The 27,984-nt window shown below is 46.5% G+C and overlaps 2 protein-coding genes across 2 annotated transcripts in view; one reads left to right on the top strand and one right to left on the bottom strand.

Moving 5' to 3' along the window:
• The first annotated feature begins 1,752 nt into the window (after nt 1-1,752).
• On the top strand, nt 1,753-27,984 carry TNFSF8 (TNF superfamily member 8). Its single transcript, XM_035015981.1, has 4 exons — nt 1,753-3,245; nt 12,658-12,700; nt 25,165-25,236; nt 26,706-27,984. The coding sequence occupies exons 1-4, from the start codon at nt 3,051-3,053 to the stop codon at nt 27,098-27,100; spliced, it is 705 nt and encodes a 234-aa protein (XP_034871872.1). The 5' UTR covers nt 1,753-3,050; the 3' UTR covers nt 27,101-27,984.
• The window catches only part of TMEM268 (transmembrane protein 268), a 209,507-nt gene continuing 208,598 nt past the window's right edge, over nt 27,076-27,984 (bottom strand). Inside the window, exon 10 of the transcript XR_004681235.1 lies at nt 27,076-27,166. The gene's annotated coding sequence lies outside the window, so the exon portion shown is untranslated. The remainder of the gene's footprint in view (nt 27,167-27,984) is intronic.

The raw sequence follows: 27,984 nt of genomic DNA on the forward strand, positions 1-27,984 counted from the left end.
TTGGTGGGCTTGAGAGCCCTGGGCAGGCTTCCCTGAGAGATGGAAGCAGGCGGCAGGGCAGGAAGGCTCTGAGGCAGTGGAAGGGTGAGGACGGCCTGGCAGGAAGAGGCTGTGCCTGGAATATTAGCAGAGAGGGGATAAGAAGGAGCACAGGGGACTCGTAAGCATGACTTTACCCCCTCGACTCATCTCCATTTCTCTGCCTCGGTTTCCTGATTTGAGGAATAAGGGTTTTGACCTAACTCGCAAGCTTGCAAGTTCTGTTCCAGCCTGGAGAGACCCCAGGCCACTAAAAGGTATATGAACGTGCTGGGCCCAGCCTTCCTCTTCGTCGTCCTGCCTCTGCTTCAGCCAGAAAATCTCCGCTTTCTTACGTTTCTACACTCACTGCAGAGTTTCGCTTCCAGAAGGGATTTGAAAGTCACTCAACGAGAAACTCTGTAAAAGCTCTTTCCATTTGTATCTCGGATGACCGACTGGAAAAGAGAAAGCAGCCAGGTAGCACAAAGGACGGGACCACCATGTTGGCCAGGCTGGATCCCAGAGCAGCTGGGCAGCGAGAGGGCTCAGACCAGTGGGGTGGGACACGGGGAAGCTTGCGTGTGGAGGAGAGGCACGGGGACAGCCATGAGATCGGGCGCACAGGCTGCTGGAGAAGCAAACGGATCTGAAAATCTCAACTGCTCAGAAGGTTCTGAGTAAAAACAAAGGGTGATTTTTTTCCCCCTTGTCAGCCTTCCCTCTCAGGACATTGTACTATATGCAAAATGTGTAACTGTAAGACAAACATTTTTTTCCACTGCCCTTCTCAGCCCCACGGGCCTTCAGGAAGACCTGCACTTCAAGCAAAGCCTTTTTATTTTCAACACCCACAGCTTCCATTCCACAATCAGAAGTTTTCCACCTTCATCAAAGAGACTGAAGACAGAGGCCAAGGGAGCACTGTGTTCTCAGCAGTGCTGGGCAGGTTACGGCGCCCCCCACTACCCACTCACTGTCCATGCTCACCTCCGGACACAGCCTTCTCACCAGATCAGCCAGGACACTGGCTTGCTTCATTCCCACCTCAGTTCCCAGGCCAAATGAACACGTGCACCCACTCCTTCCAAAACTGAGCCCGACTTGGGGTCCAGGGGGTGTCTGCTTCCTTGACTGTGACGTAGGTATACTTCATACCCCTCTAGGTAGCCCAAGAAAACAATTTACCTCTGATGGCTCCTCCATCTCCAGGATCTGTGATTTTATGGATTCACTGGGAAGGAATATTCAGACCAATTCCTAGAGTCTGACCCAGCTCAGGCGATGCTCGGCAGTCTGGGTTCACTGCAATTGCAGCAGGAGGAATCATCCAAGCTTGGCTTTGGATACAGGGTATTTCCTTAGGAGGAGCTGGGCTTTCTGCTGGCTCTCTGAGATACAGTGCAACCAAAAATGCGCAGAAAGGCAGGGGAGGGCAGGCGCTTACAGAGAATTGGGTACTTCCGAATGAAGTTTTCAAAGACCCACATCTGGAGGCACGAGCTCTGCAGTGATTCATATTTTAAAAGGGGTGTTGAAATGGAGATTGTTGGTAACTGCGGATGTGACAACTCTGTCCCCTAGAGAATCTATTATAGCTGTCCAAATTCTAAGACTCGGCCCAGGGCACCACTGGGAATGGTTGACGGGGATGGGCCAACACCTTTGCCCAGCCTATCCCCATTCACAGAGCGCCCTCGCTTGACTCTCTCGTGTGAAATGCACAGTGTGTGTCCATGCGTGGGGGGGAAGGGAGGGACGTAAGGACCTGCACAAGGCCCCAAGGCCAATAGCAGACAGGGCTGAGAGCAGAACTCAGGTTTTCAGCCTTCAAGCGCCGTGATGATTGAACAAATTAACATGGGCCGACCGGTATGGCTACGCACCCGGGTGATGTCATTGATCGACAATTGCCACTTTGATCGAAACAGCTTTCGTGCTCTCTGATCCTCAGTTTCGCCAACCGTGGAAAGGAAATGTTCGCTGCGTCAGAGGGCAGAGGTGAGACCGGAGCAAGGCAAGGTGCAAAGCCCGTTAACACCAGCATTGCGCCTGAGATGGTCGAGCTTCAGCTGCAACAGTCACACTCACACACGCGCCCACCTCACACCACACATAAGACACACACAACATGCACCCCACATCGTGGACGCGCAGCACACGCGCGCCACACGTGCATACCACACGCCCACCGCCCCCCACGCTGCACCTGCTCCCCGCACAGAACACGCCTCCCACGTTCTGCACCACCCGCTTCCCCACCCCAGCGCCACCGCCCCCGCCAGGCCCTTCCCCTTTCTGGGAGTGTGCTGGTGAACCCAGGTTTGTCTGCAGGCAGCAGGAATTTTTGTTGAGAAGATCAGTGTTTCCAGATCCCTGCTCTCTTTGAATCCGCCCCCACATTTCATCCTGCCCGTGGCTTGCCCTGTCCGGATAAAACTCCCCATTTGTGGGCTCTTTCTTCCCAGGTAGCTGGTAGCACGTGCAGTTTTCAGCAGAAGCTGATAGGATCAGACTGAACCCTTTTGAGTCCTTATAGCCCAGTGCCAGGACCCCAGCTTCTCCGAGGCCCCGCAAAGAGACATTTTCTGCCGAGGTCTTCTGAGCTGCAGGCCTCGCTAAAGAGAATTTGCGGCTTCTCGAGCAGGAAGGCGTTTTGTGGCTGAGTCTAAATGAAACAGAAGTCGCTTTGTGCGCACACACACACACACACACACACACACCCCGGAGTAGGGAAACCGTCATTTTCTTACTCGCCCTCTGACATTAATCACCTTCTCTGGAGCTGTAGTTGCTCTGGACTCAGATTCATCCCTGGCTGGCAATGAAAAATGAGCCTCTCCCCCACCCTTGCTGCCGCCTTTCGCCTCACGCCCCCAGAGAAGAGTTTCTTCGTGTGGCAGCCGGTGAAGGTTTTTTTCCACGTCACATGATTCAGGATGCAGGGGGAGAATCCTTCTTGGAACAGAGATGGGCCCAGAAGTGAATCAGATGAGGACAGATAAGGTGTGCTGTGGGAAGACTATATAAGAATGGACCCAGGGCTGCAGCAAGCACTCACCCGAGTGGCCCCTTCTCAAGACACAGCCATGCATGTGCCAGCAGGCCCCGTCGCCAGCCACTTGGGAACCACGAGCCGTGGCTATTTCTACTTCACCACCACCGCGCTGGCTCTGTGTCTCGTCTTTGCTGTGGCAACCATTATGATGTTGGTAGTTCAGAAGACGGTAAGTGGACTTCTCATCGCCTTTCCTTCCCGATTTCTATTCAGTTTTCCCCAGAGAGAGAGAGCCTTGAGAATAAACTAATAAAGTAGTTGAGAAGGGGGGGGGGAAGGTACATATATCATGTAGGAAGAGGGAGAAAAGAAACAGGAGCTCAACTCTCTGCAATAATTTGGCTTTTAAGAGAAAAATGGGTTCAGCCATCATGTCAAACCTTTCCAGACTTGCATGGGCCAGAAGAAGAGAGAAGAGCGATTAGTATTAAGAAATTAAGATTTAAATTTTGCTGGGCCAGAGATGCGTATCAAAGAAGGAAGTGATAAGGAGATCTGATAACGGATTTGCACGACTCCTGACTGTGTCTTCAAGGTCTTCCGACCAGATTCCAAGGTTCTCTATTCTCAGCCCACACGTTGCTGAGATCTGTGGGGTCTCCTCAGTTGCCAAGAGTTTTCTCAACAAGGAGTTAAGTTTCATTGGCCAAGGTGGATAAGGGAAGGAAGCAAGACAGGAGCCCAGGCTTAGCTCCTTAGAGTGCAAGTTGAAAACTTCCTCCTGAGCCACTGCTTGGAAGAGCTTAGGGTGTCAGGAGAAACCTAGAGCATGGGGGCAGAACGTAGACATGTTTTTCCCTCTGAGATTCTCCAAATACTAAAACGACAAGCAATCACGGGCACCCACCGTAGAAGCAAACTGTCTCAGGAAATTTACTTTGTTTGGAGGAAATGGTACGATTTGTTGCAAAAACAGAAGAGACGAAGGAGGACACTTCTTCATATTTTAGGAAATTGGTGTTTACAGAGAATCCGGCCAGAGTGCATGTTGTAGAAAATACCGTATTGAGGGTATATGTTGCTCACAAATTTTGTAATGAAGTAAAGTTTTTGTTAACTTTGGTAATTTGAGAACTCACTCTCTCCACACGCCCTGCCAAAGTGAGAATATTTCTGTTTATTCCTTCAGAGCTCCCATTTTTCATTACAATCCTGCAGAATGTGTCCCGGTTTCCCTTCAGTTGTCTTAGGCTAAATGTTCTATACTTGATGGATTGCTGAAAAGAACTAGGCTTTAAAAGATTTTGCTATCTGTTTCTCAAGTGTCATCAGCTTTGAAATTTAAATGAAGCTTTGAGGCTCATATCTCCATAAAAATTAAAGAAAAAAGAATTACTAATATTTGATTTAGTTGAAATGCATCCTTGAATGGGTTCATCTACATCTACTAAGAATAATACTCTTGAAAATATTCTAGGGCATTTTTTTTTTTGGTAGATGTTAGATAACTTCTGTAATTCTAATTTGAGTAAATCAGAAGTATACCATTTTATAGTAATGGCCAAAGAAAAGAAATTGAAGTGGTCTTTAAGAAGTTTTTTAGTTAAATGTTGTAGCTGGAACTGCTAAGAAGGAGGGAGGGAAGGAAGGAAGGGAGAAAGAAAGGAAAGGTATTGGGGGTGACGATGAAATATAAAGCTGGAGAGAGCTCTAGAAGGGTCCTTATTCAAATCCATTCTTTCCAGGAAAGAAATAGAGTAGATCCTCTTCCCCCATTTTTGTATATGTGGAAAATCAGGAACAGAAAAGAGAAGGGGCTTGAACTAAGTCATCCTGAGAAAGTGATAGAATCAAGACTGTGCTTGATTGTTTAATGAGAACAGCACTCCCTTTGCCAATACAGCCAGCCACAGAAGCACTTACAAACTTCGTTCCTGCTCCTCTCTCTCAGGAGGTTTATCTTCTTGCACATCCATTTCCTTCACTTACTCCTCATGTTAGGGTATGAAAAGATTCACTTCACAATCTGATTGTATGGTTTGGTGGGCTGTGGTTTCTTTAGTCTGGCAGATATCAGTTACTTGTTTAAAAGCTAAGGCTTGTAATACTAATTGTGATATTAAGTGTTCAGTGTTTTGCACATATATCATTTCCAATAAATTATTCGGATGTTAACAATTGCAAGAGCTAAGAAGAGTTATCCCCTTGAGTTATGAAGGAAGGCTTCCTGCAGGAAGAGGGAATGCAGGCTGACTCCAGGAAAGATAGAACTTAGATAAACAGAGAGACTCTAAAAGGACCTCTGCTAAAGAAATCAATGGGAGAGACCCAAGAAACTCAAATTCACATCCCAATTATCAAAAACTGGAATGGTCGATGGCTACATAGCACTCTGTGTGAGGTTGGAAGGGGGCAGGGATGGAGTACCATGAGAATGGTTTTACTGGCCTAAGAAGTCACAGTTGTAGGTAAGAAGCACATGAACAGACAAAATTTAAAACAAGATCAGTCATGATATATAATGGATGGAAAGTAGCCACATAGGGTTTCCATGACACCACAAGTTACAGAGACAGAGTGTTTTCCCAGGTTTAAGAAACATTTCACTGGAGACTGGAGTTCCAGACTGGCTTGAGAAATTTAAAGCAGGTGGGAAAGGGGAATCAGAGGAGAGGGAACTCCTGGCCAATGAATCAGCATGAACAAAGTGATGGAGAACGGAAGAGACAGGTTATGTAGGAAAACCAACAAAGATTACCTCGAGATTTGGCCTGAAGATCAAAAAACTCCCAGGTCAAACTCCTAGGGAGAGTCAAAGAAGGAGCTTAGCTTTCAATCTCGAATATTTATTGGGCAATTTCTGTGTGTGGGACATCGTTCTAAGCAACAGCGATATAGCTTGAACAAAGCCAACAAGATTCCTGCTTTTGTGTTGCTTATAGAACTGATTGTCTAGTAATGTCTTTAGAGTCCCTGTGGTAGTTTTTCTTAATTTACATTTAAGCCAGTATATTTATTATAACATACCATATCCATATGGTTTAAGAAAAGTAAACAGTAAACATGGGAAAAGAAATTAAAACTCACTCACACCCTGCCCACCCAACCACCAATGCCTCTTCCCTGACATAACCACCATGGACAGACTCTTCCATGTCCTTCCAAAAATACGTGCATCTGCAAATACATAGTATAACATGTCGTTATAGTAGACTCATAATTTTGCACCTTGCTTTATTGAGTTGACAGTGTATCTTGGAGACCCTTCCATGGCAATGCATGAAAGTCTGTCTCATTCTTTGGAAGAGTCACTAGTATTCTACTGTGTCACTGCTTCATAGTTTATTTTGTCTGTGCCTAGTGAAGGGCACTTCTATTTTTCTCTAGAAGTTTTTACCCACTGTCCACATCTGCAAGTGTATCTGTGGGATAAATTCCTAGTGATGGGAATAGAATGTGTATTTTTCACCTCAGTAAACATTATTCAGCCTCAGAAGAGATTGTACCAATATATTCTCAAGTCAGTAAAAGTCCTACCAACAGACACCTCTTCACATCCATATGGAAAGACAGAAAGCTGATTTAGGATTAAGTAAGCACAACAGAGTGCATGCATATGTGTCAGGATGAAACTTCGCACAATTTGTACAGCAAAGCAAATGAAAAACAGTTAAATGTATCTTATCTCTTCCAGAAACAAAGGGTTATATAAGGAGATAGGCTACAAGGTTGACTATAGAGGTGTCATTTCAAAAGGCTCTAAAGTCTTCAATCTAAGGGCCAGTTCTATAAACCTAGGGACTGGGCTTATCCAGTCCCTGAAGAGATTTATTTATATTCCAAAAGGTTAGAGCAAGGGCTCAGGATCATTAGGTTTTCAAGAAGACCCTTTCTAGAAAGAGAAAGAAGCTGCCTCCTTTCCCTTTATAAGTAAATAAAATGCCTTAAAAAAATAAAAAGTATCCTTCCAATACCACTCTACCTCCTCACCAAGAATGGACTGAGCATCCGGTTTGGTGTAGAGATTGTTGTTGGTGGTGGTATGGATTTTTGGTTTGCTTTTACGTTCAGATACAATATAGGGGTGAGTTGAAATGCCCCATGATGCTTCTCTCTACCCACACTACTCTCTCCAATGCATTCAATTTATCACTTAAAAAAAAGAAAAAGAAAACACAGAAAGTCTTCTCAGGGGCAAGCCCTATGCTAGGGTAGGACCCACGTGAACAGGGCAGGACCCCTGTTTTCTGAGGATTCTCAAAGTAAGGCCCAAACACCCAAGAGCTTGAGTCCAGGGCAGAATGGCACAGAATGCCATCGATGGGAGGGGAAGAAGAATTTCTGCTTGGGATGAGGGCAGGGCTTGCAGAAGAACTAGAACAGAAGCTGAGCCTCCTCCAAGAATCAGAAGGATGTCTTACACCTAAAGTTTTATTTTGAAAATTTTGAAACCTACAGAAAAGTAGGATGGTAAACACCCATATAACCTTTCACCTAAATCGGCTGTGTTAACATTTTGCCCTATTTGTGCTCTTTTTATGTGAATGACAGTAAGGTGCAGACGGCGTGGTCTTTTACCTGCACCTGTCTCAGCACCCATCTCCTCCTCACTGCAAGGCCATTATCACGGCCAAGAGAATCAATGTCAATTCAGTGATACCATCTAATAATAGTGCACAGTCCATATATCAATGCCTGCCCCTTGTCCAAAAATGTCTTCTACAGCTGTCGTGCCTTGTTTTGATGGGGGATCCTGAATCCACACTCAGGTCATACACCACATTTGGTTATGTCTGTTTCAATCTAGAATGCTGCTATTTAAAGGGTGGTCCTGGGAGCTTGCTGGAAATGCAGAAACCCAGGCCCCGTTCTAGACCAACTGAATAAAAATCTGTTTTTTAATAAGCTCCCTGGGTGACTCTTATGCACCCTAAAGTTTGAGAAGCAATCACCTAGCAATTTCCTCTGCCCTTTGTTGTTTGTTTCTCAGGACATTGACTTTTTCAAAGGGTCCAGGCCAGTACGCTTATAGAATTGGCCAAGTTTTGGATTTGGCTTACTTGATTAAGGTGGTAACCCCCGGTGAACACTTTTTGCTTTCTTACTAATAAGTAATCTATGGGGTAATACTTCAAAGACATATAAATATCTTTCATTCAGCTGTTTGGGCACTCCTCAATGATCCTCGCCTGTTGGGGCATGCACTGAGGGTTGAAGAATGATGATTGCCTAATCCTATCATTCTTCCTGCATTTATTAACTGTATTCTTCAGTGGAGTAGAGCTCTCCATCGGAAGGATGGTGGCAGGTGGAGCTGGGGCAGGGCTTTCCAGGTGAGGCAGAAGAGGGAGCAGAGGCACAGCCCAGAAGCAGGCAAGCCCAGGTGTCAGGAGAGGAGCGGCAGGGGCCAGAACAGAAGTCAGCCCAGGGGAACAGCAGGAAGCATGGGTAGCTGGCAAGAAGCACTGATAGAGGTAGATAAGAAAGTAGGACGCTACGTCCATCAGCAGAGTAGGAAGAAGATATCCTAAACCCATGTATGAGCCCAGCCTCCTGTAGCTATTCCCCACCCCCCATTCCTTGGGGAAGGAAGACCTCAGGTGTTCTGACTGCCTAATGAGCAATGTCTTTAAGCCCTTGCTACTCAAAGTGTAGTCCATGGCTTGGCAGCATTGGCATCATCTAAAAGCTTATTAGAAATGAAAAACCTAAGGGTCCATCCCAGACCTACTGAGCCAGAGTCAGCATCTTAACAAGATCCTTAGTGGGAAAAGCACTGCTTTAAGCCACTCTGGTCCAGTTCCCACTTACACTAACCATACCAAAACAAAGGCTGCAAAAAAAAAAAAAATTGTCTTTCTCCTGAGGATTTTCTGTGACCTCCATCCACTTTCTCATTGAGTCACAGGAGAATTTTCTGCCCCAGCTTCATCCTGCCCTACTCTAGAAAGGCAGTGTAGCATGGCATTGAAGATCATTGTCTTCCAGGGTGACACACTTGATTTGAATCTTTTCCCTGCTAGTCACCTTTGTAGGACCTTCTGAAATCTCTAGGGCTTCATCAATCACTAACTCTTGGGGTAAAGACCAAATGAAATAATGCATGGAAAGCATTTAGCCTTGGAGGACTAAGCACCCTCATGAAGTGCTTCCTCATGCTAGCTTGAAAGTAAGGGAAACATTCCTGGCCCAAAATCTCCATGGCCAACCTTACAAGACAATGTGAGGCCAGCAAAGAAGGGGATATGGAATCTCCCTGGCATATTCTAAACATTAGTTGCCTTTGGCCATTTTCAATCAGAAAGGACATTTTGATCAAAAGCACATTTGGTATCTGATTGCTTCTGCACAGCATCGCTCTGTGAAAGAAATGAGCCTTTCAAGGTATTGGGGTAAAGTAAGCACATCATCAGGATCAAGAGAGTAACCAAAATAGTTATCATTTTGAGCACTTTTCAGTACTTTATATACAATATCTTATTGTGTCGGCAACAAGCCAGTGGAGCGAAGGATGATTAACCCTCTAATCACAGTGACAGAAAGAAACAGGAAAACAGAGTCCTGGGCAGGGAACAAGATTGCGATTGAGTCATTCCACCTGGGGGCAAGTAGGTTAAATGTGACGGTTCCTCCCTCCATCCACAGAAACATTGTTGGAAATACCCATCAGACACCTGTAGTCTAAAACAAAAGAAGTACAATGAAGGAAGTGTAGCTCGTTGTTAACCATGAAGATGAAGTTCCCTGAGCTCTCAATGGAGCTGAGAATGACAGCCTGGGCAGGTCCATTAGCTCAGGTCTGTGTCCAGCCTATGTGGGTCTGACCACAAAGCCAAGTCACTGAGCAAGATGGTCCACATTTCCCCAGCCAAGACCCAGATACCCAGGCAAGATCTGGGAGAAAATGCAAGGACTCAGAGGCACTTGCCAAAGAGGAGCTGATGGACTGCACTAGATAGTGCCTAGGGCATAAACAACTCCCAGCAAATTGTAAAAGTCACCATCTCTTTACACCCTGCCTTTCTACCTCCAAATGCAAGGATTGCTAAAGGGAGAGGAGAATGAGCATCTCCAACCTTGACTTCCGAAGCTAGCATCTCTCGGGGCAGTGGAAAGAACACCAGAGAATTTCAATCCAGGATCTGCCACTGACTCATGAGTGTCTCGATTTCCTCTTCTATTAAATTAGCCTGATGGACTGAAAGATGCCGAGGTTCCTCTCTGGCTCTGCTTCCCTGATCTTCTCTACCATGGGCAGCAGGGGAATTATGGCAACCTTGTCCCAGGAGCTCTCCAAAATAGGAATAATCACACTTCCATCTTGGATGTCCTGGGCCCTGGGTGAAGGTTTGAGCAACAGGATTCTTTCCTGTACTAGAGTTAGGAAACCTGAAAGCCCTCAAATAACAGAGGCCTCCTCTGACCCCCATATAAATGAGGTCCTCCTCCCAGGTATTATCTCTTACAACCTTGCCACGTATGCAAAGTGTGTTCCGTGGGCCAGGAGCCTCAGTGACACCTGGGAGCTTGTCAGAAATACAGACTCTCAGGCTTCAGCCAAACCAGCTGAATCAGAATTTGCATTTTAACCGGTTCCCCAGGTGATTCACATACGCGTTAAAGTTTGAGAAGTTTTTATCTTGAAGGGCCCCCTCCTTCATAGTCCTTGCCTCAACTTGCAATTCAATTATATATTTATTTGTCTGTTTTAAATGACAGCTTTGATGACTAAGCCATAAAATTCACAGGATGTCTTCCGGTGACTAACGTAGTTCCTGGCACACACCAGACCAGGGGCTCATTGAACAGATGCTGAATGTATGACTTTCTGTTATTTCCCGGATGGTTTGTGGAGGCTGGGACGGCCCTGGTGGTTCTACTGTACCAACCTTCTCTCGCTCTCCCTGGACACTTTCCTGGGCGGCCGACGAATTCAACCATCTTAGCACCACGTTTAAACATAGATGTTTTTCTTTATGCATTTCCACATCACACTAATTGATGATCATACTTGGAAGCAAATTAGCCATTCATTAGATTTTGAAATGCTCTTTGCAGTCCAGCAGAGGCAACACGGAGGGGAATTTGGTGATGTCAGGTTTTCCTATGAACTGCATGCATAATTGAGCGACCACAAATGCACAGCATTGTTACTTAGGTTAAGAGCTTTCAACTAAAGCAATACAATCATAGACTATTAGAGCCGAGAGGGAAGGAACTTCCAAGCCAAGTTCACTGCCTTTGCCCTGAAAAGCTGAAGGCCAAAAGTTTATACTGACTTCTGCCATCTCCAGAGCAGAGCTATATGCTAGGGCTTTGCCTTCAGGAGACTTCCTCAATTCCTTACAGCGCACTTGGGCTAGAGAAGAGATCCATTTATCAGAAAATGAGCCATCAGTGGAAGGCCAAGGACAGAGCCCCCAGAGAAATGGCAGAATAAAAGGGAAACTCCAGAGGGTCCTAGGTGTTCAGACAGAACACTAAGGAAGGAGATGTGCACAGATGCTAACTTCTTGCTCTCGAAGAGGTCGGGGAGTTATTTTCAGCCACATCAGAGACACCCTTTCTAGGACTTTATTAATATCTCAATCCAGTGCGCTACAGGAGACCCCAACCTAGAAAAGTCACAGGAGAAATAAGATACTCAATTCCTTATTGGCAAGACTCCTGACGTGTGGCTCCATGGCTGAGGCGGGGAGAAAGGGAGAGAGGTGAGGCGTGAGGACTTCAGTCTCTGAGGGATTTGTGAGGGGTAAAGAACTGTGCCCAGCTGCTTCTGTTGCCTCCATGCTCAGAGTACCCCAAGAAGGCCTCCCTATCAGTCCCTCCAATCCCCCCAACCCAGGAGACCCCCCCTTCAGAAGACAATCCACTTCTATCAACCTCTTATTTATCTGTATAAATATTTATATATATATATTCATGTTCATGATAGAACAGATAATATGAAATACAATGTGAATTTATAAATACATAATATCCCTTTGTGTTTATTTATGTTATATAGTTATAAGTATTTGGATATTATAATCATATATAAATTTGTAATAAAGTCATGAGGGCGGGGACCCGATTTCATTATTTACCGTATCGTCACAAAGCTTGGCATATATTCAATTAATTCAGAATTTCCAACCACAGGAAAGAGAGAGATGTACCTTCCCAGGTATGTTTACAGCATACTTTCACTGTTTGATGAATCAAATACGGAAAAAAACCCACATGTATTTATATATTACACTTGCTTGGTCTTTTGTTGACCAGAGGGGGGAAAATATCAAATGCAGAAGTGAAAACAAAAGCCCTGGACAGGGCGATGAGTTGCAGATTCTGGTCCCCGAAGCTGCCATAAACTTTTCCTTTTACCCTGCTCGGCCCCCAGTTTCTCACCTGTGAAATGTGGATAGTAACCCTCAAATTGCGTTCCTGATACAGGCAAGTTATCGAGCAAATGGATGAGAAAGCCCAATGTAGGCTGGGTCAGTGAATTAATTTTTTTTTTAACTTTAAGAGTCAAATGGAACACGAATTCTAAATTGCACAGCACTTGGAGGGCAACCAAAATGGAAAAGAAAAAGAGGAGTTCTTTCCATTGGATGATGATTTCACGCTGCCTCTTTTTTTTCTTTCTTCTCTTCCAGGACTCCATTCCTAACCCACCGGGAAAATTCCCCCTTAAAGGAGGTAAGACCTTGGAAATGGGAGTAAATGTATATTAAATCATCCATATGACATCATAGTAGATTAACCACCGGAAGCATCCTAGCAGTGCCCAACAGAGAAGTGGGTGGAGGCAAAGGTGGAGGCTGCTCAGAGCTGAGCTAGTACATATAGATTCATCCGAGCAGCCTCCGTTCGGCACCCTGGTGCCCACAGCTCTGCCATTAATGAAAACCCCACCTATGACATAGGCCATCACATGGACACGGACAGCAATGCAAAGCAGCATAGTGTTAAGAGCTTGAAATCTGGAGTCAGGCAAATGTGGGTATGAATCTTGGCTCTACATCCCACCTGGGAGCCTCAGTATTTTTTAATCTATAAAATGGGAATAATACTACCTACCTCATGAAGGAATCGGAGAAGTCAATCAGATCTCATCCATAAATTGCTTGGCGTGGCCACTGGCCTATAGTAATCATGAAATAACAGGTAGTAGCCAAAATGCATAATGAAGGTAGGATTGTAAAAACGGACGTTCTCTTCACCCCCTACATTTCCTATCACTGCCATCACTAGTTAACGCATCGTCTCTACGAGCCCCAGAGGGGATATGCAGACTTAGCTTAACACTGAGGATGAAAAACTTTGAGATCATCTGGTGAATGTTTTCCTCACACAGAAGAGGAAAAGTAAGAGCCAGTGAAGTGTCATGTCCAAGGTCATATGGAGCCAAACCCAGAATCCAGATGTCCTCATCTCCTATCCAATGTTTTTTTTTTTTTTTTGCCACCCCAGAACATGGACCCATCCCTGTCCTATAAACTTTAGAACCTAGATAGCATCACAGCTGGATAACGAGACAGCTCAGAGGAAAAAAAAGTCAAAAAGAAAGGGTGGGGTATTGGGCACCCAGCTAGAGACCCCAGGGCATCTGCGGGACACGGTGTCTACACAGTGGCTGAACACAGCCCTGCCTACCAACAGCATCCTACTGGGAGTTTCCTTCAGGACGCCTTTCCTGCTACCTATCACACGAACGTGTAGCCAGTAGAAGCAAAAGCCGCAAACAGACAAGCATTCTGGATCTTTGAGGGAAGACTACTAACTACAACCTTGTAACAATATGTTAACCTTGGCTGGAATTACTTCACAAGGGACCTCAATTCCCACAGTGCTTCTGTGGTGCAGGTGCAGCTGTAGACTCTGAAAACCAGCAGGCACAGCTGTGGGTCCATACAACTTTCTTTCTAGAATGAGGTGAGAGGCTCGCTGTGACGCACAGAGCAGAGTCCGAGAGCCCCCATTATGGAAAAGGCACAGGTTCTCAGGAGTCAGAACATGTAACACACACCCTCGCGGAGCCTTGCAAAGCACCCAGGCACACTGAGTCACTCTCATTTCTCCTCTCCCATCATTCCACCACCACCACCACCCCACCCCCTCCCCACCTCCGGGTCTTCCAAGTCAAGACCAGAACTTTTCATTTCTTGTGGGAGAGAGAGGCAGTCTTGAACAGAAACGCGATTCAACAACAAGGGTAGTTTGCATGAGGCGATGTGACCCCAGCCATCCTGGATCACAGTTCCTGTACCTGCAGAGTCCGTCCTTCACAGGTCGCTCTCACTGCCGGGTCTGGCCCTATGCTGGTGTTCACCAGCCCAGCGTGAAATAGGGAAGAGAAGGACAAGGTAGCCCCTTCTTCCCATAGCCAACTATTTTTAATGTAAGGGGCACTCCTTTCCTCCGAGAGTACATCCCTCCCGAGAGCATAAAACTCTCCTTTCTTTTACAACGTGAAGCTGATATGGGTGCAAGTTAAGTTCACTTGCGTTTTGTCTGAGTTACTCTGTTTTGTTTTAATGGACACAAGAGACAAAATCAAAGGCTGCCCTCTCTATATTGGCCACTAAATTTTCATTTGGGGGTAAATTTCTTTGGTCCATGAAACCCAAAATGGTGGGAGCCATGGACTAGGTCCCTTATCAAGTCCCTTCTTATCTTGGCTATCCCTGTATCAGAATGTGCACGAATCCCAAACCAACTTCAGCTGGCAATTCAACGTTTCTGCAACCAGATTTTAGAAATGCTAATAGTAATCCCCACCAGGGCTCTGAAATTTTGTTTAAGGATCTCCCCTTGCCTCTCCTGGGTTGATCTTCGCCTTAATCCTGTGAGCGAGCATCGTGGGGGTTAGTATTTCCCTACTGCTGATGAGAAGCTGAGGTCCAAGCCCTCAAGGTGACTTGCCTGAGGTCACCCAAGGAGCTGATGGCAGAGCAGGGAACAGAATCCAGGCCTCCTCTCTGTTCCCTGCGTGATGTGCCTGAGCCATGAAATGTTAATGGCCAGCCGTGATGTGCTCCCTGGCTGTCTCCTCTTTGTAATGTACGCCTACCTGTCTCCTACCTTGGCCACCTGTAGACACAGTTCTAGGGCGAGGTGGAAAGAATATTACCAAGGAGCAAGACCTGGGCTCCAGAACGGATTTTCATGCTAGCAGGCTGTGTCTCTCTGGGCAAGTTTTCCTCCTCTCTGGGCCTCTCTATAACGTAATAACAATGTACTAAAATGAAATGACACTATGACACTCTGATTCTCTTGCTCTATATGTAAATAGAGAAGAAAAAAAGTCTAACAATAATCTTGAGGGAATCTCCAGCCACAGCCTCCTTCCCCAGTAAGCCCCTCTCGAACAGATACAAGCAGCACATTGCCCCTTTTAAAAAGCCATTGCGAGACACCTGGCCGAGGGGTGCCGTGACCCAGAAAACCCTGGGAAGAGGTTCCAGAGGTAGCATGTGGTTTGTCACTGGGTGAACAAGAGCTACTATCTATCACACAAACGTTTAGCCAGTAGAAGCAAAAGCCGCAAACAGACAAGCATTCTGGATCTTTCTGGGAGGCACTTTCTAGGGAGCCCTCCACCACTAGTGAGTGCAAATCACACACCATCAGCAGGAGCCAGCAGCGGCCCCGAGCCCCGGGAAACAGGCCCATGTACACACACTAAGGTACCTTAACACAGGATGACCGCTGCAGGATAACCACAGAAAAACAAGCCTGTTTTGTCATGAAAGGATTTCTTAGTCCCAACACAAGCTTCCCATACCAGCCAGGAGACTGCTCATTAGCAGACTGGCACCTTACACTCATCCCACGGTGCTTAGGACACAGTGGACCATTCTGGGGGTTTAGCAGGGACCATGGGCCGGGAAGACCACAGGGAGGAGAACCTTGCCCCACGTCCTTCTCCTCTCATCTAGAAGATGGAGTTGATAAGGGTGACAAGGGACAGCAAACATGACTCTTGGTCTGCCACCTGGCTGAGCCTACATCCCTTGGACACAGAGGCCACTCTGTTCTTTCATCCCCAAGTAAAATGACTCCGTCCCATCCCACACAGGGTAGCCAAGATTGGGCTCCGGGGAGAGCCCCGGGCCTCTGGGCTGCTTCTCCTCACTTCTTATTCCAATTTTCCACTTCTGCCACATTTTGAATCTCACACATGCTCACGTTGTGTGGCATATTTGACCAAACCACAGAACCCAGGCCCCTTTGCCCTGACTCCCCCAGAGCTCCAACAGCACCCCACCTTTGTGTAAAGCCAAACTTGCCGTAGGATTTAGGGTACGTAGCGGAGTTGGTAGGGCAGTACATTTCATCCCAGGGACGATGTAAATTGAGCACTAGAACCCCCTGTTCTTTTAAGACCTCTGCCCCTCCAGCTACTGGGAATTTCTCAAAAGACAGCTTTCCCCACTGGGGCGCAGCGCTCCGCCCTGCATACTAACCCACTCTCCTTCTACCTCTTTTTTTCTTCCCCGTTTTCACTCCCCATCCTCCCCCCTTCCTCATAAACTCGGCCTTTATTTTATAGAACGGTTTTGGCCACCTTGGTGTCAGCCCCCAGCCTTCCCAACATCCCAGCGACTAAATGACAGTCCTTCCCGCACCAGACGAATTCCGTAGACAACTTTTCAACCGGTTTTTCTTTTATTCCCTCACTACATGTGTATGAGGCTCTGGAGGAGTGAAAATGGTGGGCACTGATGGGCACCCACCTTGTGCCAGGCACCGGGCCTAGCGCTTCGAGACTCAGCCGGCAGTCCTCACAACATGTCCCAGGGATAGTACTATCCCTGTCGTATAGGGACGGAACTTGGAGCACAGAGAGGTTTACTGACTTGCCTAAGAGTGCACAGCTAGTAGGGAAAAGGGCAAGACCTCAAAATGCTGGCTGGCTCGCCTTGGTTTTGCTTATCCAGGATTACATTGCCAGATGCCACTGCGCTTCCTTCCAGCGCCCCTACCGGTTGGTTCTCCAGGGCTGGGCACCCTTCCAACACTATGGCTTTCTCAGCACCTGCTCCCACAGCTGTTTGTTTTCTTGTTGTCGAGTTCCGCAGCAGTGGGGGGAATAAACAGCCCATGGCAGGGAATTTGGAAGCCAAATTTAAGCCCTAGCTTTGCGGCTGAGGCGTCATGAGGCTGGAAGATTCCTTCCCTCCGCACAGCCTCCTGTTACAAGAGGTTGGCCTTTCCTATGTCACGAACAACCCGCCCCCTCCACCCCTGCTCCACAGGTTCCTGGAGGCCCTGAGGAAGGGGAAACAGTGGATAGACCATATATGGGTCCTGAAAGCCCCTTTATAACGCAATCCCTGCCCTCTTCTGAATACCTTCTCCTGAATCCAGTACCCAGCTGGAGACAGGGGCAAAGACAGAGAACCGGGTTGGATTTTGGAATACCTACATTCCAGTCCTGGGACTTGAAGCATGCATTTTCCCTCTCAGGGGCTGGAAAGTCCTGTTGTCTAAAAATATCAAGAGTGAGGGGAGCGAGCCAGATGACCTGACCCTGGCATGGATTTTGCTTTGAGTCTAACATTCCCGGAATTAGACAAGTGGACTATTTTACCGTTCTTACAATTGGCAATTTTTACGTGGCTTGGCAGACTACCCTCCTCCCCACTCCCTCTGTTAAAAAGAAAATGTGGGCGTTAAAAAACATCAAGTAACGTTGGCTCTTCATTATACCTAGTGAACCCACCTGCAAACAGATAATAAAAACCGCCCTTTGAAGGCAATGAAACTAAACCATGGAGGCGAGCTACTCAGGGATCCCCAGCTATCCCAGCTGTCATATGGCTATCTACGATCCAGGTGGTCACAGCCCCACCAGGATGCCTCACGGGCAGCAGAAGCAGCAGGTAGAGAAGAAGCAGCCTCCCCCACCCCCTGGAAATACTGAAAACAGCAGAGACCTCACTTCTATCAGATAGATTGATCTGGTTCCCGATTGCCCAATTCACCCGTTGTGGTGGGCCTTTTTTTTTTTGTAACTTTTCACAGCAAGAGGGGGTACTTCTGCTCAGGGGGCAAACTGCTTTTCAGATAGTCACAGGGCTTAAAGAGCCTATTTGCTTCTCCATTTACTTTAAACACACGCAAAGCCCACTCTTACACTGACTTTTTCTTAAGGCAGAGCTAACAGGAGTTGGGAATCTCTCCACAAGAAATAAACTAGAAAATAGGCTGCTCAGAATAAAGTGGAATGGAGTCCTGCAGAGGCCATCCAGAGTGCTAAAGCAACCTATATGTAATCCCCAGCCCCTGCTGCCAAGGAAAGAGGCAGGGGGGAAGAGAGAGGAGAGATGAGGGAGAAGAGGAGAGGGGTCTAGACGAGAGGAGAGGAGAGGAAAAAATATTCAGATCACTGGGAAACATATTAAAATTTATACTTGAATTTAGCACATACAAATTACAAGTCTCTAAATCTGAAGAAATCCCCATCTTTCCAATACTTCGGGGAAGGAAAAAGGAAAGAAAAAGAGGTAGGGGAAAGAAGGAGGGATGGAAAAAGAAAAGGAAGGATAGAGGGAAAGCAGGACTTGGATGATATATTTCACTCAAGCTCTCTGGTCGCCACCTGTGTTGGCTTGAGTCTCTACCAGCCCAGCCGCACAAGCCCTGGACCAGGGAATAGGTTGGCTCTTCATTATACCTAGTGAATTGGTATAATTCATCAGCTAGCATCCTTTGGGTGGTGGACACCAGGCTCATTGCTATGCATGATCTCATCTGACCTTCCAGCAATTCTTCAAGGGAGATTGTTACTATCCTCCCTTTGGGGGAGGATTCAAAGAGGCTGAGTGACTTATGCAAAGCCACACAACTCAGTAAAATGGCAGAGGTGGAATGTGAACCTAAGTTTGTTTGATCCTAAGCCTAATTTCCCAAGTATGCTGTTATACCTCTGCATCTAGAATAGCTAGGAGATGTTTTTAAAAAATTATTTAAATGTTACCAGATTTCACCATGCGACTTCAGTTTCACTTTGCCTTTTGAATTATACACTTTGTATGCTTCTTTTTTTTTTTTAAAGATTTTTTATTTATTTATTTGAGACAGAGAGAATGAGAGACAGAGAGCATGAGAGGGGGAGGGTCAGAGGGAGAAGCAGACTCCCCGCCGAGCAAGGAGCCCGATGCGGGACTCAATCCCGGGACTCCAGGATCATGACCTGAGCCGAAGGCAGTCGCTTAACCAACTGAGCCACCCAGGCGCCCACACTTTGTATGCTTCTTAACTGCCTCCAATAATATTAATTCCACCTGCATTTAGATTAAGTCAGATAGGTTGATCTTACATACTCTAACAGCTCAGGATCAAAAAGACTCGAAAATTCTAAAAAACTGTCAAGAAATTCAAATGAATTCCAGCCTGACCACAATTTGTATCTACTGGTCACTTTCTATGTGCTTAACACTGAGCGTGTGGGATGAGTACTCCCCAAGTGCTGTTTGTAAATCCAGAGTCACCTCATTGTCTTTTGCTTAACAAATAACCCATCTTGGAGTCCTTTCACCACTAGTTGGCTTTGTGGCATCAAGGAAATGGTCAAGTTGAAGTCAACTGAAATGACCCTTAGGTTAAGGATTCACTTTGATTCCAGATTCTACTGATAATGGAGAGACTCTCCCCTAGATGTCACTGTTGGGACTCTCCTGGATATTCCACCAGAGGAAGGGACTGCCAGAACCTCGGTAGATGCCGTCATTAAGATAATTCCTCTCCTTCTTAGAAGGCTCAAAATATTGGCAACAGATGGAGGGAGCATGCTACACATTCTTCTGGAAGCCATCAGATGGCCTCAAACATTTATGCACATAATTGAGAAACTTCAATCCATCAGATAATGCCATGAGCTTTGCTTTAATGAGCATTTCATCAGCCAGCTCACTCTGTTGAGTGGCATGGCTAAGCTGTTTACTGTAACAAGGACAAGAGGAGTAGGGGAGGAAGGGACTACCGTTTTCTGAATGTCTCCTCTAAGCCAAATGCTACACTGGCCACTTTACATCCATTGGGTCTTTGCAACAACCATTCATTTGGGTTTATTATTATCAACCGACCTTACAGATACAGTAACTGAGGGTCTGTAAGGGGAAGTGACAACTAAAAGCCTTGACCAGAGCCCAGATGCACTGTGTCTCTCTTGTCCGAATATCAGCCTGGAAGGTGCCTGGCACTCTGACCACATACCATCTGGCCAGAATGATTGGCGTGGTTTGTTTTGCCAGCTTGGGCATTGCTGCATCTTGATGGAAGCCCAATCAAGGCTTAGGACTTATGACTTGGCAGGTTCAGCACATGGTCCTGAAGTCACCTGCTGGCATTCTTCTGTGAGAGGGAGTCCAGAAGGCTCATTAGTGCCCTTTTCCCAGCACCTCCAGCTGTCTCATCAGTTTTCAGCCCAGTGTGCATGGTGGCTGCACACCCACTTCTTCCTACATTTAACACTTCCTCCTCCAGGGAAAGACTAACAGAGGACAGAGCCCTGGACTAGGAGTCAGGAGACATGTTCTCTGGACCCAGCTCTGCCACTATCTACAGTGACATCTTGGGCCAGACCCTCAGTTCCTCTGGGCTCAATGTCCTTCCCCACTCATAGAACAGGGTCTTGGTTAAGTGGGCATCAAATGGCCCTTTCAAGTCTAACATTTTGAGATCCCAAGGCAGGGTCCAGTCTTCAGGTTGTCATTATGCTGGTTTCTAGAACATGTTCTTTTCTTTTTTAGGATTTTATTTATTTGAGAGAGAGAGCACGAGCAGGGGGTGGGGGTTGCAGAGGGAGAAGCAGACTCCCCACTGAGCAGGGAGCCCAAAGCAGGGCTCCGTCTCAGGACCCTGGGATCATGACCTGAGGTGAAGGCAGCTGCTTAACAGACTGAGCCACCCAGGCACCCCTAGAACATGGTCTTGTCAAACACCTTAAGCAACACCTCTCTCTCCCTAGCTCTCTCTTCTGTGAAACTGGCCAAGAAGGTTTCATTGGCACATACTTCTCTCCAGGCTTCCAAACAATGCCCAGAAAAGTTCCATGATCCTAGAGGAGGCCAAGTTTGGGCTTATAAATCTTGCCCATCTAAAGACCTTGGTCTTCAGAAAAATTCACAGAGTGCTTAAGTTGTTTGAAAGATGGAATGCCCCATAGAAGGGGTAAGGTGTCCAGGCTCTGGTCCTACCTCTGTCATTAATTCATGGGGTGACCTAGGACAAGTCTGCCATGGGGGTAACATTGTGGAGCATATGTGTTTTGTTATATTTTTGCCAAAGCCTGGACCAGGTAACCTCTCCAGGAACTTCCATTTCTACAAACCATGCAAATCCTTACAGAATCAGGCTGTTCATAACTTAGACGACCCCATACCTAAAATGTTCTATTCTACCACTGCAGGTGTCTGGAAATTTAAATGTGTCAAGAGAGTCTCCTAGATGGGGTAGAGCAACATGCCCACAAAGACAGACAGTTGGAACTGGGACTGACTTTCCCCCTGCTGCAGCAAGCCTGGCTGTATATAGCTGAGTCTACACAGCCTGCTAGAATAAACTAGAAGGGCCACACTGCTCTTCATCTAGCTAAGGACACTAGGGCCCAGAGAAGGGAAATTCCTAGATTCTAACTCCCAGGACATCAACTCAGTCAGGACTTGCAAACAGTTCTCATTTCCCCCACCCGAATGGTCAGTTTTTCAAACTGAACCCCTCCAGACATCACATTCAGCTGGGAAATTAATGAAACAGGGGTGTTTTTCTCCCCATGCTCCCAGCATCCAAAATTCCAGAGACATCACAGGCTTCCAGCTGCAGGTCACACCACCTATTTGTAAATCACTCCTTCCTGTCTTCATAACCAAAAAAGAAAGTCATATCGTGGACACACAGGGTGACACATGGCTGGTGAAATGCCCCACTGCCTCTTGGCAAGAGCCTCATGACCCTCAAAACAGCCCAACACATCTTTGAATAGCACTAACTGGTCAAATATTTGAGCTGCCAGCCCTGTGATTTACAGTGTGATGTGTGTCCTTAGAGAAGGTCTTCCCATCACCTCATCTGAAAAATAGGGACAGGGGCAATGTTAGTTATGAGCTGAGTGCGTCATCTCTTCAAACCTCCACGTAAAGCCTTGGTGTCTGGGCCCCACGGAGCAGGCTGCTCCACCTTCCTGCTGACAGCCTGTCAGATGTGAAAGGCTAACAATCGTGTCCTCCTCTGGGCTCCTCTCCACATTCAACTGCCCCCTTCTGCCAATAGCTTCTCCAGTGTCCCGTTCCCAGCGCCCTTCCCTCAGGCAGCTCCAGCAATGCCATTCTTGGAGATGGTTGCCCGTGTTTTTCCTTTTGCTTGAAACATCTAAAAGGTTCTTAAAGAAAAACTAAAATACACCTTGCCATTTGACTTCAGGAAATGCAAATGCTTCCGAATGAGGGTTGTTTTTTTTTGGTTTTTTGTGTGTTGTTTTTTCCATCCTTGGGTTTCTCAGAATTACAGCTGAGGTCAACCAAGCAAACATACGAAGACCAAAGGGGAAAGGAACAACAAAACGTGCATGTGTGAGAGGCAAGCCCAGGCTTGTACTTGTCCAGCCACCTACCTGTTTACGGAAGCTCACCTGACAGATGCCACAAGTGATACGCTGTGAGGGGGCCTCCAGCCAATGAGCAGAACCTGTTCTTGGCATGCTGTGTTGGCCTCAGCCTAGGGCATGAGTCCTCTCCTCCCATCTAATCTACACTAACCTGAAGAACTATGTGGGAATGAGGCTTGGTGTTCTTCCAGCCTCAAGGGGAAAGACAAGCCAAGCACCCCCATTCACCTCACTCATGCCAGAACTCAGCTGACATCCACGGTGGGAAGTAAGAGGGAGAGACAAGATGATTCAATTCAACAAACATTTACAGAGCATCTTCTGGGCTGAACAGTGGGGATATATAAATAGTTGTCTCTGCCCTGAGGGTTCACAGTCTAATGGAGGAGGCAAATAGGCAAACAGAGGGAAGGTCAGAGATGACTTCCAGGCCATGCTTTAAATAAGGAATAACTTTCCTGGTGAAGGGAGGTTTCCAGGTGGAGAGGCAAATTAACATGCATGTTTGGGGGCTGAGCGGTATCGTGGTCAGCAATCGACCCAAGGCATTCGAGTCAGACAGCCTGGGTTTGAACCTCACTCTCCCACTGATGCGCTGTGCAAATGTGAACAAGTCATTAACCTTTTAAAGCCTCAGTTTCCTTATGTACAAGACAGAAATCACTGTAGTAGCCTTCTCATGGGGTGGCTGTAAGAATTAAGTGGAAGACCGAATGTAGCATGCTCAGCAGAGGACCCGGAAAATCGCCATCACTATATTAGCTATTATTATAGTCTGCCCTATTGTTACTACTCTCAGGATCGAGAGTACAAGGGAAGGAGGGAAGGTGGGGGTGAGACTAGAGAATGCAGGAGGGACAGATCACTAGGGACCATGAACGCCTGTGGAGGATCAGGGCCCTGATCCAGCAGGCACAGCAAAGTCCGAAAGGGACTCCCAGCAGAGAAGAGACATGGCCAGATATACCTCGCTGCGGTGTTTTCTGACTCGATATTCCACACTCCCAAAAAGGGAAGGCTGGCCAGGGGGACTCTCTTAACAGCACTCACAGTGCATTAGAAAATGAGTGGCCCTCATGTTGTAACTCTGGTTCTAAAACCTCAAGAGTGGCTGTGGCTAAAACAGGCAGGACAAGAATGCCAGGTAAAGAGATGGGATCCAAAAAAAAAAAAAAAAAAAAAAGACAGCTGGTCTACCAGCGCTCATCACCAAGGAGACCTTTGGGCCAGAGCACCTATGGGTTGAGGGCAGGCAAGGATCAAAGCTGCCCCCTGCTTCTGCTGGGGTGGCTGCTAGCAGTGAGCTTGTTCAGACAGCAGAGGGAACTGTTCGCTTAACTTCCAACCTCTCCAAGGCTCCATGGGGAAGTGAGGAAGGCCGGGAGAGGTTTCCTCAGGCCTGGGGCAGAGAGGCAAATGGGGAATATTGTGAGCCCAACAGATACCACTCCGAGATCCAGCGAGCAAACTCATCAGGGCGTGGCTGCTTCAACCAAGCAGGCCCATGGCTGCCTCATCTCTGGTAGATGGAATGAATGGTCACCCTGATGACATCATCAAAAAGATGTCAATGTCAGGTCTTAGATCTCCCAGTTTTATAGACGGGAAACCAACATCCAAAGAGAAGAAGGAATCTACCCACAGTAAGCTGAATTCATGAGTCACCGCAGGAAATGTATAACTTGGCTCTTTGCATATAAAATAGCTTCTATAATAAGAAGCTGCTAAGCCAGCATCACCGGTGAATATATTAAAAATATTTTTGTTTCTTAAATACCATAATGACATAAACACTGTCTTTTTCCCCTGCCAAGGAATTTCCCGGTAGCAGGCTTCCTGCTTAGATCTCTTTAATCTTATATCCTCTTAAAATCGAGCACAAGAATGTATTTATCTCCACTGTCCAGCAAATGGCTTGGAGGAGGAAAACTGGCCTCTAGAATTGGATAGACATGGGGGTGAGTCTCAACATTACCACCAACTTGCTTGACCTCGTGTCATTGACTCTGTCTAGGCATCAGGACATCCACTTGGCAGAGTTATTCGGAGAATTCGATCAGCATCTGCTGTATATGTAAAAGTGCACAGATTAGTATCTGGTGCGCTCTCAAAGGGAGGATAGCAGTAATTACTATTGGAACTATGGTTCTGACCATCACTGCCAGGCTGAGTGACGTGGGAGAGTATACGTAGTCTGTCTGGTGCCCAGGCTTTTCCCATCTGTAAAAGGGACTTAATAATACCACTCTCATTGAGTTGCTGCAAGGGTGAAGTGAAGTAGGTAAAGGGACAGGAATGGTACCTGGTACCTAGGGGAGCTCAGGTCCTTTTTGCTTTCCTTCCCCCTACTTCCAGTCTTTGTGGAATCAACTAATTCCAAAGAATCCTAAAGTACCTGATGGCAAAATGAGAAATAAACAGGTTTCCTTTTAGGTCCCCAAATGGAAACAGAATACTAATTGTCTCCATCCAAGGGTCATGGAAAAGGATCTGGTGTCTCCAGTCCCCAGAGCAGAGAAAGACATTTAATGTGTGATCACTTTATTTTTAGGAAATTGCTCAGAGGACATCTCATGTATACTGGAAAAGGCTCCATTCAAGAAGTCATGGGCCTACCTGCAAGGTCAGTAACTGAATCCAGGAACTCTAGCTACCTGAGGGCCACTTCCTGTGGCCTTTCTGAAACCTCTAAACCAGAGAGGTCACAAGGAGAAGGCCATGGCCAAGTATGACCTGCAGATGTGGCATCTAGCCTGCATGCTATTTTTTATAATTTGAGTTTAAAGACCTTAGGGGCGAAGGGGAGAGAGCCACAAGACTCCTCCTTCCCCAGCCCCCTTCACCTTTCTGTGCTGCCAACCTGGCCTCCGAAGGCATTTGTGTCTGACCCTAAGGGCCCCTCTCTATTCAGATTGGGGGGGGCCAAGTCTGGGGCCAAGTGCACAGTACTTTTCCTCACAAAACAGAAGCAAGCTCTTAGTCTCTGCCTCTGTCAGTTTACTCACAAGGGAACCACAAACTTGCCTTGTCCCCTGATTGACAACTTAATGAACTTGCAGGCACCCAGCCTATTTGCATACTGCAGTGTGCCCCAGCTCAGAGGCCCCTCAAAGGACACAATGCGAGGCACTTAGGCTGGGAAAGCCGAGATGCGGAGGGGATGGCCGAGATCCGCTCAATAGCCATTCTGCCCATTTTAAAAATTCCATTTTGCAGTTAGATTAGTTCTCACTCTTCAGCTGAATTGCAACGAGGTTGAAAGGGAAGGCATGGAGGCAATTAGAACGAAGGCCAGCCTTCCGATTCTGAAAGTCACCCTGACTAATCAGTGCTGATTTTCACTTGTCAGGACTCGGAGAGACTTGGCTTTCCACATGAACATGTTGGCTCACAGGGTCTGCCAATCCTCTGCTTCTCTAAAAATCCCAGCTGGGAAGAGCCCCTGACTGTACACTGGCGGGGTCTACACAATTATGTTTGGCTGCCCTTTCAAAGAGAGGAAAACATGCAAAAAAATTGAGACAATGAATTGTTAAAGGATGCAATCAACAGACTGAGATTCTCCTGGACATCTTGATGCTTAAATTGGTTACTAACTGAACAAAACTGGATCTCCCATCTCGGATACTTGATGCAATGCCTACCAAATAGTAGTCCCTTAGTGATGGAGCACTGATTGATTGATTGAGTGATTGATTGAATGAGCATGATAGTCCAGAACTTGTGGGGAATATAGTCCAGGAACTCACGGTCTGAAAAGGGAAAGTTATTAATTATAATAATAACAGAATAATATAATAAATAAGCGGAGAGTGATTCTATAGGAGGTTACAGTAGTCCATTACCATGTGTCTTCTGACCCTCCAGCTTGAAGCATTAGAGAAAAGGAGGAGGGGTGGTTTTGCACTTGTGCCTTGAATATTAAGCAGCACCTGGAATGAGTAACATGAAAGATATTCCAGATGGTCGGAACAGCAGGCAACACTATAGAAAACACGGGTCTCGAATGGGAAACCTTGAGTAAAAACTTCACATTTTCCGATCTGCATCTGAAATATGCTCGGTAATTCTTTTTTGTCCTTCCCTTTCCAGTGTCAAAGCATATAAACAAATCCAAGTTGTCTTGGAACAAAGATGGCATTGTCCATGGAGTCAGATATCAGGACGGGAATCTGGTAATCCAGTTCCCAGGTTGGTATGTCATCATTTGCCAACTGCAATTTCTCGTGAGATGCCCAGAACATTCTGTTGACCTGAAGTTGGAGCTTCTCATCAACAAAGACGTCAAAAAGCAGACGCTGGTGACAGTGTGTGAGTCTGGAGCACAAACCAAAAACATATACCAAAATCTCTCTCAATTCTTGCTGGAGCACCTCCAGGTCAACACCACCATATCAGTCAAGGTGGATAAATTCCAGTATGTGGATACAAACACCTTTCCTCTTGAGAATGTGTTGTCTATCTTCTTATATAGTAGTTCAGACTGAACCATTTCTTCTGGTCTTCAGGAAGAAAGCCACTCTCTACCATACAGTACTTCATCCATCCAAACACTTGGGCAAAAAGAAAACTCTAGATCAAGACTGAAACCATAAAGTGTATTAAATAATATGCTACTCCTTCTGTCTCTTGGGAAGATACAGCTCCAGGGTTAAAAAAAAAAAAAAAAAAAACAGTTTTGAGTGAAGTATCTTTCAAATAGAAGGCAGGGAAGCAAGACAGTATGGTGGGAAAAGCCCCACATGGGTATCAGAAGGGATGAATTTATGCCCTGGCCCAACCACTAACTCACTCACTGTATGACGTGGAGCTATTCCTTTCCCCTCCCTGGAACTCTGGATCCATGTCTGAAAAATGAAGGGGCTGGACTTGAATCTCTCCAAAATCTCTTCCATCTCAAAAGACCAGGATGTCTCATCCCAGAATGTCACATTCCCCTGTGAACTAAGATTCCAGGCAGTGTTCTAGAAGCCCCCAACCAAAGGGAAGGCCCTCACCTCACACCAGTATAAATCTGATGGTACATATGTAGGATCTGGCCGCATGTCCCTTAACAGAGTCAGAATTTGGGGATGAGGTTCAGGGTCCCTTGACAAATGATGTGAACTGGGGGATCTAAAATGTGTAAAAGAAAGGACTGCCCAACTGACCATCCCAAATCTAAAAGGCCTCCTGGTATTTGGAAAGCCATCTGACTGGGCTTGACTCCATTCGAGTTAAGATTGACAACACATCAACAACAGACCGCTTTCGTTTCCTGTAGGGAAGGGCTTTGTGTTCAGCAGGCACTCCATCAGCATGCAGTGGTCATGGTGATGCGGCCATTTGGTCAGGGACCAGGTGTTGCCATTTCTCACATGATCTCTCTCTG

Source organism: Mirounga leonina, unplaced genomic scaffold (assembly GCF_011800145.1).
Source record: "Mirounga leonina isolate KUSES-001 unplaced genomic scaffold, KU_Mleo_1.0 Mir_170, whole genome shotgun sequence".
In the NCBI taxonomy this organism is placed as follows: domain Eukaryota; kingdom Metazoa; phylum Chordata; class Mammalia; order Carnivora; family Phocidae; genus Mirounga; species Mirounga leonina.

Excerpts from the sequence above, each read along its gene's own strand:
- TNFSF8 (XM_035015981.1), top strand. The coding sequence starts at position 3,051 with ATGGACCCAGGGCTGCAGCAAGCACTCACCCGAGTGGCCCCTTCTCAA. Across the intron at positions 3,246-12,657 it reads TGTTGGTAGTTCAGAAGACG|GACTCCATTCCTAACCCACC; the intron begins GTAAGTGGACTT and ends CTTCTCTTCCAG. Across the intron at positions 12,701-25,164 it reads AAAATTCCCCCTTAAAGGAG|GAAATTGCTCAGAGGACATC; the intron begins GTAAGACCTTGG and ends CTTTATTTTTAG.